Source organism: Coenobita brevimanus, chromosome 70 (genome assembly GCF_032717465.1).
Source record: "Coenobita brevimanus isolate Jiangsu-jjx chromosome 70, ASM3271746v2, whole genome shotgun sequence".
Lineage (NCBI taxonomy): Eukaryota > Metazoa > Arthropoda > Malacostraca > Decapoda > Coenobitidae > Coenobita > Coenobita brevimanus.
In genome coordinates, this window is record NC_137023.1 from 3032342 (window position 1) to 3050699 (window position 18358).

An 18358-nucleotide genomic window follows, 5' to 3' on the forward strand; every position below is an offset into this window, starting at 1 on the left:
ATAAATAAGTATATATATATATATATATATATATATATATATATATATATATATATATATATATATATATATATACATATATATATATATATATATATATATATATATATATATATATATATATATATATATATATATATATATATATATATATACCTAGGCTGCTTCCCCCAAGGAAAGGGAGGTAGCCGAGACAGGACGACTCACTCTCCATTTACTCATCCATTCAAACACATTTATTCGCATCTTTACCCCAAAGGGGAGAACGGACAGATCCTCACTGCACCACACCACACAAGGGTCAACTGTGCAATGCAATCAGTGACATCCGCAGCAGGGCCCGACAGCAGAACTGGTTTACCCCTGCCACATCATTATAGACCCATCCCCTTACCCGCACCTGACCTGACTAGCTGATCAGACCAAATGCGGGAGAATATCCCCTCAGGGCTGCGTCATCACTTATTCATTCACAGTTTCTCTCCATTTATTTCTGTCACGCACAGCCACTCTTCCTTGCTCAACAGACATCACTCTCGCATCCAGCGCTCTCTTCACACTGTCCATCCATCCTATTCGTGGTCTTCCTCTCAGCCTTACACCTCTCACATCAGATCTAGTTATCTTTTTCACCAATCGCTCATTATCCATTCTCTCCATATGCCCAAACCATTGCAACACCCTGTGCTCAACTCTACCAGCCATCTCCCGAACAACTCCAGTTCTCCTTCGCACTTCATCATTTCACACTCGATCCATACGCGTCACTCCACACATACTCCTCAGACATCTCATCTCCATTACATTCCAACTTTTCCTTTCTGCTACACCCATATTCCATGTTTTAGCCCCATATAATGCAGTCGGTACCACAACACCCTCATACAGCCTTCTCTTTACATCCATTCTAAGCGAACGACATTTAAACACTTTTTTCATTCCTCCCAGCACCTTTCCTACTTCATTTATTCTAAACTTCACTTCTGCATCTATTCTTCCATCCACAGCAACATGTGACCCTAGATATTTAAAACAATCTACCTCCTCAAGCAACTCGCCATTCAAAACTATATTCATCCCCCTACCATTTATCAACCTCGTACACTTCATCACTTTACTCTTATTCTCATTTACTTTCAATTTCCTCCTTTCACACACCCTTCCAAACTCCTCTACCAACTGTCTCAATCTCTCCTCTGAATCAGCCACCAGTGCAGTATCATCTGCAAACAGCAGCTGCTTCAGATTCCACTCTCCTCCATCAACATTTACCAGACTCAGACCACCCAAAACTCTTGCATTCACCTCCTTTACAACACCATCCATGTAAATATTAAACAACCAAGGCGACATCACACATCCCTGTCGCAGCCCCACTCTCACGGGAAACCAATCACTCACAGTATTTCCCACTCTTACACACGCTCTACTATTTACATAAAAACTTTTCACCCCTTTTAGTAACCTACCATCAAGCCCATACAATCTTAAAACAGTCCACAAAGCCTCCCTATCAATGCTATCATACGCTTTCTCTAAATCCATAAATGCCCAAAATACATCCTTGCCTTTCGCTAAATACTTTTCACACACTTGTCTCACAGCAAACACCTGATCAACGCACACATAAACACACGCACACATAAACAGTACGTGACAGTGCGTGACCGCTGTACCTTTCCTGCAGGTGAAAAGTGTGTGTGTGTGTCAACGAATGTCACCAACAACATGAAGGATGATCCATGTGGCACTGCTGCCACCGCATCCGACGCAGTCCTGGCTGACACAGATCCTGATGCCACAGCAAATAACACACATCTGATTGACACAGACCCTGATGCCACAACAAATGACACACTTCTGGCTGACGCAGAGCGTGATGTGACCGAAACTCATGCACTCCTGGCGGACACGGACCCTGCAGCCACCACAAATTGCACACTGAGGGCCCACTCAAACAAGGATGACACACAGGCAACCGATGACCTAGAGCACGCGGAGGAAAAGATAGACAAACGTGTGGCCGAGATCACGAGTTTTGAGGAACTGATCGAGACTGTGGGCATCAAAGGCAGGTGGAATATTATGGTCATTATCGTCTGCTCAATATGTAAGTACTATATTTCTAAGTACATTGTCCAGGAAAATATACCTAATAAGCAGATGTAGGTAGTTCTAAGTAAGTATCCCTAAGTAGTTTAGTTAAGTGGTTTTAGGTAAGTAATTCTAACTGAATAACCAAAAATAGTAACACAAAGTAATCTTAAGGGTTCTGAGTAAGTAGCCCTAGGCCGTACGGTAAGTAAATCTAAGTAAGAATTACTACGACAGTCAGTATGTAGTTGAATAACACTGAGTAAGTATTTCAACGCCGTTCACTCCTATATCATTCAATAATTAATCCCAAATGTTTTTAAAGTAATCCCTAGTCATCCAGTGAGTTGTACTCAGGACAGTCCTGAGCCATTCAATTCAGTGAGTAGTTGTAGGTCAGTACGGATCTTGAATTTGCCTCTCCTTTATCTTGTTTTGTTTTTTCTTGGAGGGAACAATTTGTGGGCCCCTGGCCTTTGGTTACTTCTTCCTTTCATGAAAAAAAAAAAAAAATGAAACCCCAAGTCGTCCTATAAGTAGTTCTGAGCTGTTCATTATATAATCCAAAGTAATTAAGTACATAGAGTATTCTTGTCACTCAATAAGTAGTCCTGCGTCATTTACTAAGTTGTGTAGTCATTCGGTAAATAATAATGAGTCTTTCAGTGAACAGTTCAAAGTCATTAAGTACAATCTGATATTACAAAAAGATGGAACTCTGGTTAATAAACAGTGGTTAAGAGTAGCCGTAGTTGACGGAACATCAATTGTGGTGACATTATGACCTTACTTCTTCCCAATGATCCCCAAACCAAATTTAATAAATAAATGCTCAGGGATAACACACACACAAAAAAGGCAAAATAACTGAAGTGGTTAATAGCAATAAGAGACTTTTACAATGCAACTAACAACGAGAACTTATAGTATTTCTAACGCCCCTCCCCTCAGTGCTAAGGAATTGTCTGGAAATAGCAAAAATATAATAATCTAAGACAGGGATGAAAAACGTCCGGCCTCCGGGCCGTATAAGGCCCGCAAGACCATTTGATCAGGCCCGCGAGGCAATTCATAAATGCAGTTTCATAAACTCATGAACGAATCTATCTGTCTATCTATCTATATATCTGTATATCTATATCTATATCTATCTATATAACTATGTACTGGGCTACAGTTGATTTTAAGTTGATAATTTTGTATGGCCCGCGAATGATGTTACAAACATCCTAATGGCCCTTAATAGGAGAAGGTTCCCCACTCCTAATCTAAGAGAAGTCACTGAACTGACCTGTTCAATAGTAACAAGGAGGAGCACTCAGGTAATGCAGCACCAGCACAGATCAAATGGACTAAGGACCAAATGTATGACTTACTTTGCGACCTCGACCATCAATAGAATACTCTTAAACTCCAAGACTTGATTCTTGCCTATCCCTTAACCTTTCCACGAACTTTGGTTCATATAAAACAAAACTGTTGAATTCACTCCCACTTACTGTCACTGTACCTCCGACCTTTTCATTTGGCTGACTGTTCCCAAAGTCAAATCTTTTGGGCCTTCTTTAACCTTAGACCTACTATAAAGTCTCGTATACATTGGATAAAAATTTTAAATTGACATTGGTGTGTGACCCTCTTGTCCAAAAACAACAATTAATCAACACTGGGAGATTCTCAAGTCATCCTCCAAGTTTCATTGTTATTAAATCAAAACAGACACACAGGTCGAATGCTGACCTTTCCCTGACAGTCATCAAAACTCAGTCCCTTCGTTCTTACATGACCATTTTCCCGCCCACTAACTTTGGCTCAAATGAGATGAAAATTGAATTGACCTTCGCCTATGACCTTGGCCTGTGATCTTTCCCTGTGACCTTGATATATGACTATTGGTCTAAAAACTGAATCATTTTATTTGTCCCCTATCGCCAACACTTCCAGATAGTTTGAGCGAAACTGAATAAAAACTGCTTTAGTTGACCTTCCTTGTGACCTTGACCTTTGACCTATTGTTCTAGAAAACTGCGCAGATTCACTTCTTATCTGACTCTCAACCCTTGCACAAAAATTTTCGAAATAAAATAAAACTGAGTGTTATTTGTTAACACATACACACACAGGTAGAATCCGTCCTTGGCCTTTGACTTAATGTTATCAGAACTAAATGACTTCATTCTTGTCTAACCCTCAATCCTTTCCCTGAGTTTGGTCAAAGCTGGATGATAATTACTTTTGTCGATTTTGCTAGGTCACCGTATCACTTATCCCTGTGACCTTGACATCTGACCAAATGTCCTCAAAAACTATAGATTTACCTACTGACTTTCCCTCAGCCATTAGACTAAGTTTGGAATAGAAACTTAAATTATTTTGTTAACACGCGCGCACGCACGCGCACATACACACACACACACACACACACACACACACACACACACACACACACACACACACACACACACACACACACACACACACACACACACACACACACACATCGCTCCAAACACTCATTCACATTTTGGAAGAGTGCGTGTAATAAAAGACCGTGAAGGCAAGTTGAAGCAAGGCAAACAGTTTACTGACCCGCTGATCAGCACATTGCATCACTTTGGCAGCAAATAATTTCAACCCTGTCGTCATTTTCCTCTTGTCTTGTCTATCCCACTTCCTGCCACCTCTTCTAATCTTCTCTCCAGGTAATTTCTCGACCCCACTGAGTAGCCTGTTATACCAGTTCTTCGGTGATTAATTATGACCCATCTGTTTCTTATTTACCCGTTCTCCATCTTTCTTACAGCTGGGATGATGCCCGCGTTCGGCAGCTTGTCATACCAATTCTTGGGCGCAACGCCAGACTATTGGTGTCACGTGCCAGACCTGGTAGGTGCCAACTGGACGCAGGAGCAGATAATTGCGTTGGCTGTCCCTCTCAGGTAGGTTTCACTATCTTGCCATTAGTAAATATCTATCAGTTTTACACATTCTCGCCTCCTACATTCTGTTCAGTGAAAATTTATACCTCACAATCAATTATTAGTGGCATGCTAGTGGCATGCTACTACGGCTTCATTGTATCCACTGGTAAGGAGAAGAATACTTTGGATTTATTGGCATGCCGCTGTTGCTTCATTGTGTACCCCAGTCAACAAAAGGATACTATGGTTTTAGTGGCATGCTGCTGCTACTTCACTGTGTTCACCAAACATCAGAGGGATACTATGGCTGTCACTGCCACTGGGTGCACCACAGAGCACTACAGCTTGTGCAACAGCTCACAGCAACGTGGCCACCTTTGCTTGGGCTGCTTTTCATTGGTCTAAGTTCCTCTCTCCCCATGCAGTCCCACTTCTTCCCTTATCAGTGGTTTTTAATGTTTGTTATGCAGATCCTAGACGACCTCTGTTTTTCAGTTTTGCACATGCAGTATGGCTGGTGCAAAGGACAAACTTTAAATTTTCGGAGTACAGATTCCCCTTCCCTCAACACCCTCCCTCTTCAACACACCACAGCTTGTGAATATTAAGTCGTCTTTGGACTAGATGCCTTCACTCTGTTTTGGATCGAATTTTTGGTTCTATCATTCTTACTGGCCTTCGTTTAAGAAAATGATAGATACATAGAAGAGATCCTTTCCGTGTGGAACTGTATTTTAGGTATACAAGTAATAGCTATACTGAATTTAGAGAGTAGTTCTGCTTATAATAACAATAGATTAACATTAAACTATCTATCTCTCTATCTGTCTATTGCCAGACGCCTCAATCCCGTTTGGGGTGGCCACAAACAATTCGCCACCACGTCGTCCTGTCCCCCGCCATTTCACTGCCCTGCTCCCAACTCATACCCCCCTCTCTCATATACCTCTCCACCCCATCCCTTCATCTCATCCTCGGCCTCCCCCTCCCTCTTCCCCCCTCCACCTCACTCACATACACTCTCTTCGTCAGTCTTTCACCCTCCATCCTCTCCACATGGCCAAACCACCACAGTGTGTTCGTCGTAACACTTCCTATCACATCCACATCCACACCACAACGCTCATTTATATCCTCATTCGTCAGCCTGTCTCTCCATGTGACTCCACAGGCTCCTCTTAAATAACTCATTTCCACTGCTCTCACTCTTGACTTGTGTCCTTCCAACAATGTCCAAGCTTCACTTCCATACATTAGAGTTGGTATCACAATCCTGTCATGTAGTAACTTTTTCACTTCCATGCTCACTTCCATGTTTCTTATCACTGCTTTCAAAGAACCAGCAACCTTTCTTCCCTGCTGTACCCTTTCAAGCACTTCACCCTCCAAACCTCCATCCTTACTCATCACACTACCCAAGTACTTAAACATACTCACATTTTCCAATTCCTCACCATCCAACCTCGCTGTACATTCACTGACTTCACCTCTCTCAAAGATCATCACTTTACTGTTCCCTACATTCACCTGTCGATTCCGTTTCTTGCACACTCTCCCAAACTCATCCACTAAGCCTTGCAGCTCCCCTTCGTCTTCACTTCAGAGGAGTAGACTGTAGCACCAGTCGAGCAGGGCAGTACTCCCGAGGTGGATGAAAAGCTGATGACAGGGAGTACTGGAGCTCCCGTTTCATCAGCCCTCAGGACTAGTTCCTGACCATCCCCCTTTGCTGAACTTTTTCAGTGTCTCAATTACACAGAGAGTAGGCCAGCATGCTCTCCAGTACAAATTTCTCTAATATCTACACCAAACTACATGCACAGTACACACTACACTTCCTATTCAAAATTCAACTAAAATGGCGTCTCCTCACCAAGCCTCGGAGTCCCCAGGGGGGGGGGGACCATAAATGCCCCCACCATCCGCCCCTCTCCCGGTGATGACTCGAGGTGCCTGGAACCACTGTCTGACTCTCTTCTTCATTTCTGCAACATTCGCGGCCTTTCCTCTAATTTTCGCTCTGTTGAGCACCACCTCTCCTCCTCTAAACTTCATCTTCTTTTTCTAACGGAGACTCAGCTGTCTGAGGCAACTGACAGCAAACGCTTTTCTGTATCCTCCTAGTTTCTCTATACTCATTTCAAAGCCAAAGGTGGCTGTTGTGTATATATACGCAACGACTTATCTTGCTCTCGTGTTCCTGAACTCGATTCTTCTGAATTCTCTACACTCTGGCTTCGGCTTTCCTGTCATTCTTTGACTAAATATATCTGTGCTGTTTACTTATCCCCTAATTCTACTGACTATCAAAAATTCTTCGACTATCTTACTTCTATGATGGAACACATTCTATCCATTTCTCCTTTCTCTGAAATCTCCATTCTAGGAGATTTCAATGTTCACCACCATCTTTGGCTCTCCTCTCCTTTCACTGATCCATCTGGTGAACAAGCCTACATCTTTTCTATCCTTAATGACCTAGAGCAGCTTGTACAGCACCCTACCCGTATCCCTGACCGCTTTGGAGAGAGCTCCAACATACTTGACCTCTTCCTCACAACTAATCCTTCTGCTTACTCTGTTAATCTTTTCTCTCCGTTGGGCTCCTCCGATCACAACCTTATTACCTTAACCTGTCCTATCACTCCGGTACGGCCTGTGGACCCTCCAGGGAAACGTCGTCTGTGGCATTTTGGAGCCGCGGACTGGGAGGCACTCAGGGAGTACTTCTTTGATTTTCCCTGGAATGATTATTGCTTCCATGGCCGGGAGCCATCTGAGTGTGCCTTGCTCATTACGGAGGTTATTCTCTCGGGCATGGAAGCATACATTCCTTTCTCATATCCTTTGACTAACGCAAGAAAGCCTTGGTTTAATCACGCTTGTTCTAATGCTGTCCGCAACAAGGAGAGGGCCTACAAAAGGTACCGGAGCCAACCCACCCCTGAATCACATCATCTTTACGTTTCTGCCCGGAATCGTGCTAAGTCTGTTCCTTGCTCTACTAAAAATAATTTCATCCGTACTAAAAGCTCTCAACTCTCCAACTCGAATTCTTCCCGCTCCTTCTGGCACCTTGCCAAAAATATTTCTAATAACTTTACTTCATCATCCTTCCCTCCTCTTTTCTACTCTGATGGTTCTGTAGCTATTTCTTCTACTGATAAAGCAGATCCCTTCACGCAGACTTTCTCCTCCAATTCCACCTTAGATGATTCCGGTGCTGTTCCTCCATCACTTCCCCCCTCTGACTTCCTCATGGCTGACATTAAAATTTCTTCAGTTGATGTATTTTCTGCCATCACTGGCCTCAGTACTAACAAGGCATATGGGCCTGATGGGGTCCCTCCTGTTGTTCTCAAGAACTGTGCTTCTGTGCTTACACCCTGCCTAGGCAAACTCTTTCGCCTTTGTCTGTCAACTTGTACCTTTCCTTCTTGCTGGAAGTTTGCTCTCATTCAGCCAGTCTCAAAGAAGGGTGACCACTCCCAACCCTCCAACTATCTTCCAGTTGCTTTAACGTCCTGTATTTCAAAAGTTTTCGAGTCAATTCTCAATAGAAAAATTTTAAGGCATCTTTCCTATCACAACCTTCTTTCCGATCGTCAGTATGGGTTCCGTCAGGGATGCTTCACTGGCGATCTTCTCGCCTACCTTTTAGACTCCTGGTCATCCTCCTTTCGGGACTTTGGCGAAAGCTTTGCCATTGCACTTGACATCTCAAAGGCTTTCGATCGAGTCTGGCATAAATCTTTAATTTCCAAACTGCCCTCCTACTGTTTCTATCCTTCTATTAGTGCTTTCATCGCTAGCTTGCTTTCTGGTCGTTCTATAGCCGCTGTTGTAGACGTCCATCGTTCTTCTCCTAGATCTATCAACAATGGTGTTCCTCAGGGCTCTGTCCTATCACCAACTCTCTTCCTTTTATTCATCAATGATCTTCTAAGCTGTACATCTAACCCTATCCACTCATACGCTGATGACTCCACCCTTCACCTTTCCATTCGGTTCCCGCAACGCCCATCTCAACTGTTACTTCAACAAACAAGGGATGAGGCTATGGTACACCTAATGTCTGACTTGGCTCGTATCTCTGACTGGAGTAAAAATAATATGGTTGTTTTTAATGCATCTAAGACTCAGTCCTTACACCTATCAATCCGACAAAATCTTCCACGGGTATACCCACTAATGTTCAGTAATATTCAGCTTAATCCTGCATCATCCTTGAACATGCTTGGGGTTTCATTTGCTCGAGATTTATCTTGGAAAGATCATATTACATCTCTTGTAAAATCTGCTTCCAAGAGATTGGGTGTGCTAAGCCAACTCCGCTCTTTCTTTACCCCCGCAAATTGTTGACTCTATACAGGGGTTTTATCCGCCCCTGTGTGGAGTACAACTCTCATGTGTGAGGAGGTTCTCCACAAACAGCTCTTCTCAATAGGGTGGAGTCAAAGGCTTTTCGTCTCATTAACTCTTCTCCTCTTACTGACTCCCTTCAACCTCTGTCTCTTCGCCGCACTGTTGCATCTTTATCTCTTTTCTATCGCTACTTTAATGGTCACTGCTCCTCTGAACTGTCTGCTTGCATTCCTCCTCTTCTACTACGGGCGCGTAGCACCCGTCTGGCAGCAAACTCTCATCCCTTTTCTGTCCAACTCTCTAATGCAAGAGTTAACCGTTACTCCCAGTCTTTCATTTATGCAACAGGTCAGCTCTGGAACTGTCTCCCTCTGTCTGTATTTCCTGCTGCCTATGATCTCCAGTCTTTCAAACGCAGTGTGTCCAGGCATCTCAAAATGATCGGATCTTGAATTTGGCTCTCTATTGTATTTTGTTTTTCTCTTGGAGGGAACTGTTACTGCTGGCTCATGGCCTTTGGTTCCTTCTTCCTCGCATAAAAAAAAATCAACAACACAGTATCATCTGCAAACAACAGTACAGGGAGTTTCCAAACACTATCCTCTCTCACCAGGGCCACTCCAACATCCACTACCCTACCTTGTACCTCTTTTATTATCCCATCCATGAACAGATTGAACAACCATGGCGACATGACACATCCCTGTTTCAACCCAACCTTCAAAAAGAAAAATTCACTTAGTTCACCATCCACACGCACTGGAGCCTTAGCACCATCGTGCTAATTTTCATTAAATTTACATTTGAAGCATAATTCACAACATCTACGACACAACAAACTTTAAAGGCACATAATATGAAGGAGTTGATCAGCGACAGATCTTTTAGTCGAAAAATACGTCCCTCATCACTGATGGATACCACAGACGTCACAGTAACTGATTTGACTGTGTGGGGATTTCACACTAAGGTAAAGTTTGGACGTCACACAAAAGTAGACGTGGGATGTTACACCTATGTAGTATCAAGACTTCACAGCAAAGCAGACTTGGGAAATCACGGTATTGCACATTTGGGATATCACAGTAAGGTATATTGGAGACGTCACACTATGACAGATTTGGGATATCACACTAGGGTAGAGTTGAGACGTCACACTGGTGGGTGCAGCGGACATGTTAAATATGTAGGTCATCTGGAGGGGTCTTATTCCAAGCTAACAGCTCAGGTCAAAACAGTCAAAACCAGGCCACCACCAGTCACTTCAATTCCGTACGGTAAAAGCTGTAATTCAACAGTTCATGTTTTGATGACCAGATAGGCTGTGCAATGTGCAATGCGATTAAAACATCGGGTGTGATTAACACATGATACGAGCAGTGATATTCATACAGTAGGAAATTGGATGCAGGAGTGATTTGCACGATACAGCGAGTCCCTTTGGTAGGAACCACCCTTTTAACTCAGGCACATTTCGTCTGAAAACAGTGAAATGAAACGAAGTTGTTTATTCACAGGTTCTGAAGCAATTTACAATTGATACACTGAGAAAATCTCCCCCCTCCCGCCCAAAAAGGGTCACAGGACTACCAGCAATACTGTCAACCATTAACTGTATTTTTTATGGGTGACCATAGAAGCAATCAACCCTTCTGCATCGGCAATCTATGGAATTTTCAATTCCGGGATCGGGCATTTTTGGGAAAAATTAAGTTTTTAGATTGTCCATATTAAGTGGTTGGGAATGCTGAAGTTTGTAAAAACAGTGCAATTGCTTACTACCTTGGTGGTCTTTTGTGGCCAGGGTGAGGATTTAAAGAAACTATGGAACCCCGGGAGGTGCTGTTCAACACTAAATAAAGTAAACGTGCAGTTTCTTTCCGTGCTCTCGGAGGAAACAGGGAAACCACATACCCAATCCTGCGAGATGTATCCCAGTTTCATTAAAATCCAATTGCTCATATTCCTTTATCTCCGATCGTTTTTATTTTAGGGAGAGGGTCTGACCCGCCGAGGAAACACTGGGGGGTCACGATCCCCAAATGTCATATCGTGGATAAAAGTCCATTGTCCAACATAAACTAATAATCAGAGCCATATCTGCACACCTTTCATAACTTCTGAGAAAATTTAACTTGGTGAGGGAGCTAAACCCCTAATAATCATGGCTGAAAAACTGTTTACAGGAGGTGGCCTTTGGAGTAACCAGACAAACTCACCTGAGAAGTCACATTAAAATTTTGCCCATATTTCTAATCATTTTTATTTTTGGGAGGAGGCTGATCCCCAGGAATCATTGGAGGGGGGCCATGCTCCCCTAATATCGCATTATGGATGGGAGTCCATTGTACAACAAGTACTAATATATGAAAGCAATATATGCCCTCCTTCCAGCATTTTGTATCCTTTATCACCCTTACCTTTATACAACGGAACCATACACGTACTTGCCCAGTCAGTCATTACCATACTAATCACAAAACGCACATTCAGCAATCATATTAACCACTCAGCAATAGTCGCTCCACCACCTTTCAAACATTCCACAGCACACCCACCCATACCTGCAGCTTTCCCTGTTTTCATTTCCTTTACTGCCTCCTGCACTTCTCCATTGTGATCAAAGAATCATTCAACTCTCCCAACACATTCATTCCTTGCTCCTTTCCATCTGCCACAATCTCAGCCTCCCTTTCCTCCTCTACATGTAACAGCCTTTCAAAATACTCTGCCCATCTCTTCCTTACTGCATCCATCTCAGTTAACATCCTTCCATCCTCGGCTTTTACTCGCTCTTCCTTCTCAGACTCTCCCTTTCACACCCTCATCACCTCCTTCCGAAACACTTTCTTATTGTGTTGAAAATTCTCAGTCAACCGCCTACCCCACCTCTCATCTGCTGCCACTTTAGCATCACTCACAGGCCTTCTCGCCCTATTCCTCTTTTCCTTATTCCTCTCCTATGACACCTCATCCTTCCTCTGCAGCCACACTTCATATGCATGCCTCTTCTCAGCCACAGCCATACTTACTTTCTCGCACCACCATTCGCTTCCCTTTCTTACACCACCACCCACTCATCTCACACCACACACCTCTTTCGCATGCCCCACCACAGCACTCTTAAACAACTGCCATTCCTTCTCCACACCTCCATTTTACTGATTTTTCACTGTCTTTCACTTATCTTTCAGCTTCTCCTGATGCTCTATCATTCTCATTCTTTTGTCTAACTCACTTTCAAAACCTCCCTGCCGCACCCAACTCTCCTAGCTCTCATGCGCCTCATACCTACTCTCAACTTTCTCTCCACCAGGTAGTTGTCAGACATACCTCCACCCTCCCCTCTCAGAACTCTCAAAGCCAACTATCTTCCTCTTACATTCCTAGACACAATCATGTAGTCCATCAGTGCTCTATCAACAACTGTTTCACTGCTCTCAATATAATAGGGTATACTACAGCTACTCATTACTAAAAAAAAAAAGTACAGTATATCCACTACATACCATCACTGTTTCTAATGCCACTTCTCCCAGCACTGGTGTCTACTGATTTGTCTCTTTAATTATTAAAATTTCTTCTTATTTGTGCGATATATTCGTTCCAGAAGTCTGGGTAGAACCTTCTGTTCAGCGATTTTAATGTCTTCCACCAGCTGTACTTTCTTCTGCAATCACTGATCCACCTGGTAAACAAAGCTATATCTTTCTATTTTTGCTGACTTACTACACTTGTATAATACTGTGCATGTATCTCTGTCATGTAGAATAAAATATACATGAATCTTCAACTAAGTCATTCCATCTGCTTACTCTGGCTTTTTTTTTTTTTCCACCACTGGGACCCAGTAATTGCAATATCAAATCAGTAACATATCTTGTTACTCGAGTAAGACCTGTGAACCTTCCCAGATACCAATGTGTGTGGCACAACAGTATTCTGGATTGGGAGACTTTCAGCTAGTATCTCCATGACGTGCCATATGGCTGAGATTATGTTAAGCATGCATCGAACATCACGAAGGATACCCTTTCAGTAATAACAATCATGCTTCCTTATATTTTCGAAATGTCAAAATTCCTGTGTGTAACTAGAATAATAATAATATTTTCTTGTTGTTGTTGTTGTGGGTGCATTAGCCTCCAAAGCTCAGTGGTTTTACGAGCCTGGTTGTTTATTCAGTGCGAGCTTTTTTTTCTAAAAAAGGAGGCTGTCTCCAAGCAATCATAACTCTGTAACTGCAACACATAGAACTTTTAAATAAAGATCGGAATAGTAGACAGTACTTCTTCTCCCACTGCAAGTAACCCCAGGTCTCTAGGTGGAGGCGTTAGGGAGGTAGGAACTGATAAATGTTGGCATTTTGGGGGGTTAAGGAAGGCTGTGTTTGAAGGAGTGGGTGAGTCTGCAGCTGCAGTACACGACACAGCCCGTGAACCTGCCTGGACCAGACAGGGATTCAATGGAAAACTTGAGGGGTACCTGGTATGTAACTGAAACCTCACTGTTATTGTTTAGTTCCAGTGGCAAACGAGAGGGGTGCCTGGTCCACAACTACAACTACACCGCTGCTGCTCTACTTGGATTCAACCACACGATGTCAAATGTGTCAGCTATCAAGCACAGTGGTGATGAGCTCATCCCTTGCCACTCCAGAGTCTACAACAGCAGCCAGTACAAGTCCACCATAGTTACTGAGGTCAGTACAGTACCATATTTATTCAAGTGGCACCCAACAAACTTGACTCTGCTGAGTCTTATGAGAATCAAAAAGAATTCTCACACTTCAGGGCAGTTCTTTTAAACACCTGTTACAGTGCCATTAAGTACGCGGGAAGGGTTCTGGAAATTATTTTCAGCTGTGATTAACTTATGACAAATTATTATAATCATCTTCATCCTCTGCATCAACATCATAGTGACAATATTTCTCGATAAGAAACACGATGAGTAGCGTCTAGAAATAGGAACAGAAAATATAAAAGTGGGAAATTATTTTTTGTTAAGGGTGGTCATCGAAATGGATCTAATAAAAATGCATGCATCATCAATATTCTATTGAAACTGTTATTATAAAAAAATTTTCTATGGATATTTAAAGTAGAGAAATCGATTTAATCATTAAAAAAATTCATCGTGTGCTTCAAAGCATAAATTAATGAAAGGAGATCTCGCTACTTACTGTGGTTAATAACACTCGTGATCAGTAGTTCCTGTCTACACCTGCTCAGATAGAAGCACAATGAGGTTCAGATGAACCACTTAAAACTCAGGCAGTGACCAAAAATTTCTGAATCTCAGTGCCTGTAGCGAGGAATGAGCATGGATGAAATGTTGAATGTGATTGTAGTCGACAACAGATCGTCAGTTTCAGACTGCGTGCTATGAGCATATTGATCTGATAACAGTGCATTTAAGAGCGTGGCCACATATGAAACTAAAATGCACTCAGAGAGCCCTTACCTCCGCCAGTACTATTGCCATTAAGAAGGATCCGGATCCGTGGATATAGGATCCGAATCTGCATCCGGATCCGCCCAAATATTTAATCGATTCTTTCTTGGTCCACGGCCCACTTTTCCACAAAATTTCATTGAAATTCATTGACAACTTTTGGAGATATTGTGCGGGATACTCTGGATCCGAATCCGGATCCGCCCCCAAATTTAATCATTTCTTGGCCCATGGCCCACCCATTCACAAAATTTTATCGAAATCCTTTCATAACTTTTTGAATAATCCAGTTGACAGATCCGTCGATATAAGATCCGGATCCGAATTCGGATTCACCCCCAAATTTCATCTTTTTTTATTTTTTTTGTCTTTCATGGCCCACCTGGCCATAAAATTTCATTGAAATTCATTGAGAGCGTTTTGAGGTATTGTGCCAAATATTCCGTATCCGGATCCGGATCAGCCACCAAATTCATTCATTTCTTCGGCGGATCATGGCTCCACCCTTCCACAAAATTTAATCAAAATCAAATCCGTTCATGACTTTTTGAGTAATCCTGCTAACAGACTGACAAACAAACAAACAAATGCCTCAAAAACATAACCTCCTTGGAGGGTAATAATGCCAGCGAAAACAGGAGACCAATAATACCAGAGAAGACAATAATCTCCACCTGTGTTGTAGATGGAGACTAATAGTACCAGCGAAAACAAGTCTTCACCTAAGTAGTAGGTGGAGACTATTAGCAGGCTTTGAGAAAACCAATATAACATTAGGACATAAGAAAGTACTCAGAGAGCACATACCTCCGCATTAAAAACGTGTAAGCATTAATATTTTATGACACAAGATTATGTAACAGTTGTTAATATGTAACCATGTAACTATATAGCTATACGTAGCTATGTTTCAGTTCTTCAGGAAGGGTTTGATACACATCCCCGTAGCCAGACACTCAAGTATTTCAAACACAGAATGACTTGAGCTATTCACGTGTCGGAAGTGTGATCCTTCACACACACACACACACACACACACACACACACACACACACACACACACACACACACACACACACACACACACACACACACACACACACACACATATGTGTGCAGGCGTACGCCCACTCACTTTATCCGGAAGTCAGAGGGGTATATAAGTCCGAAATCACATGTAGGATATTCAGAAAACCAGAGACGGCCAGGAGAGACGGAGAGGGAACCAGGGAGCGATAGGGCATAGGAGACTGAGAGTAAAGTAGGAGGACCGCAGCTGGCATAAACTGCTCCTGAAAATACAAACGAGTCACGCTAAGCTCTTTAACTTTTCTAGTCAAGCAGCTGTCTCACAATTAAACTCCAATGACCCCAATCCGCTTTTTTCATCACCTCACTTCACTTACGGAACGGAGACAGCCTACACTGATATCTCCTACAACGCCTACTTGGGTCTCTCCATAACAAAAGATAAAGGCCACATAATTCTGACATCTGGTGGCCATTGAGAAAGGATCCAGATCCGGATCCGTGGATATAGGATTCGGATCCGCCACAAAACTTAATTATTAGTTCCTTGGCCCATGGCCCACTGTTCCACAAAATTTCGTCGAAATCCGTTCATAACTTTTTGAGTAATCCTGATAACAGATCCGTGGATACAGGATTCGGATCCGCCCTCAAGTTTAATCAATTTTTTCTTGTTCCATGACCTACCTTTCCACAAAATTTCTTTGAAATTCATTTAGAACTTTGGGAGTTATTGTGCGGGATACTCTGGATCCGGATCTGGATTCGACCCAAAGTTTAATAATTTTTTCCCTTGGCCAGTGGCCCACCCTTCCACAAAATAAAATCCGCTCATAACTTTTTGAGTAATCCTGCTTACAGATCCGTGGATATAGGATACGGATCTGGATCCTCCCCCAAATTTAATAATTACTTTCCTGGTCCATGGTCCACCTTTTCACAAACTTTCGTTGAAAATCATTTGAGAACTTTTGGAGATAATGTGAGGGATACTCCGGATTCTGATCCACCCCCAAATTTAATCATTTCTTCCTTGTCCGATGGCCCACCCTTGCACAAAATTTCATCAAAATCCGTCTGCTACTTTTTGAGTAATCCTGCTAACAGACAGATAGAGGAACAAAAAAATAGACGAACAAACAAACAACCACCGCCGGCACAAATATGACCTCCTTGGTGGAGGCAATTAATGATAAGTATTCTAGAATCTCTATGTGATTAAAAATAAGACAGCAGTAAAATAACATTAATGTGAGACAGGTAGGATGATGTATTATGTTACTAATAATAATTCATGGACATTCTTCAGTAAGCACTCAGACGCACAGGATTATTTCTGTTGTTGTCATCAGCGAGTATTCTATGAAAAATAATGGATCAATTTCAGCACTAAAAGATAAGACAGTGATCAGAATGTTAGTCCTGCACAAACATTAATACGGTACATGCTTCAGGATATATATACATTCTTGTCTTTCTCAGAGGCACTCTCCCTCCTGCCCTTTTCCCATGCGTCTCTGATCTTTATGTCATTCTGCCAGCATCTGCTTTTATTGAAAGTATTAAAACCCATATGTCTATAAGGAGAGCACAGAAAGCAATGAAACTGATGGTATTCAGTGAGATTCATTTCACGGCATTCACTTTGTCTGGTTATTAAATGACAAGAACTAGTCGTCACACTGGTGGTGAAGAGACAATGCTTCCTAAAACACACACACACACACACACACACACACACACGAGAGAGAGAGAGAGAGAGAGAGAGAGAGAGAGAGAGAGAGAGAGAGAGAGAGAGAGAGAGAGAGAGAGAGAGAGAGGTTATAAAAGAACAGAAATGGAGGTGGGGAAGGTCATGTAGCAGGAAGAAGGGATAACCGATGGAGCAAGAGGGTGACTGACTGGACTCCAGCAAACGCAGAAGAAAAAGGCCAGACAGGAGGTGGAGAGATGAGATAGAGAAGTTGCATTCAAAACGTGCCTCTCTCTCTCTCTCTCTCTCTCTCTCTCTCTCTCTCTCTCTCTCTCTCATAGATATATATATGTATAATGTGGGGAGTAGACTGTAGCACCAGTCGAGCAGGGCAGTACTCCCAAGGTGGATGGAAAGTTGATGACAAGGAGAGCTGGAACTCCTATTTCATCAGCCTTCGGGACTCGTTCCTGACCATCCTCCTTTGCTGAACTCTTTCAGTATTTAAGTAACACAGAGAGTAGGCCAGCATGCACTCCAATACAAGTTTCTTTATCAACACCAAACTACATGCACGTTACACACTACACTTCCTTTTCAGAATTAAAAAAAAAAAAATATGGCATCTAATAACCAAACCTCGGAATCCCCAGGGGGGGGACCATAAATGCCCCCGCCATGCGCCCCTCTCCTGGTGACGACTGTATGAGCTGCCTTGAATCACTGTCTGACTCACTTCTTCATTTCTGCAACATTCACGGTCTTTCCTCTAACTTTCCCTCTGTTGAGAACCACCTCT

At 42.6% G+C, this 18358-nt stretch overlaps 1 protein-coding gene across 1 annotated transcript in view; it reads left to right on the plus strand.

Moving 5' to 3' along the window:
- The first annotated feature begins 1728 nt into the window (after positions 1–1728).
- LOC145406338 (organic cation transporter protein-like) overlaps positions 1729–18358 on the plus strand; it is an 82288-nt gene continuing 65658 nt past the window's right edge. The window contains exons 1-4 of the mRNA XM_080277500.1: positions 1729–2110; positions 4898–5033; positions 10609–10617; positions 13908–14082. Coding sequence (XP_080133626.1) covers positions 1729–2110; positions 4898–5033; positions 10609–10617; positions 13908–14082 — 702 coding nt within the window. The remainder of the gene's footprint in view (positions 2111–4897; positions 5034–10608; positions 10618–13907; positions 14083–18358) is intronic.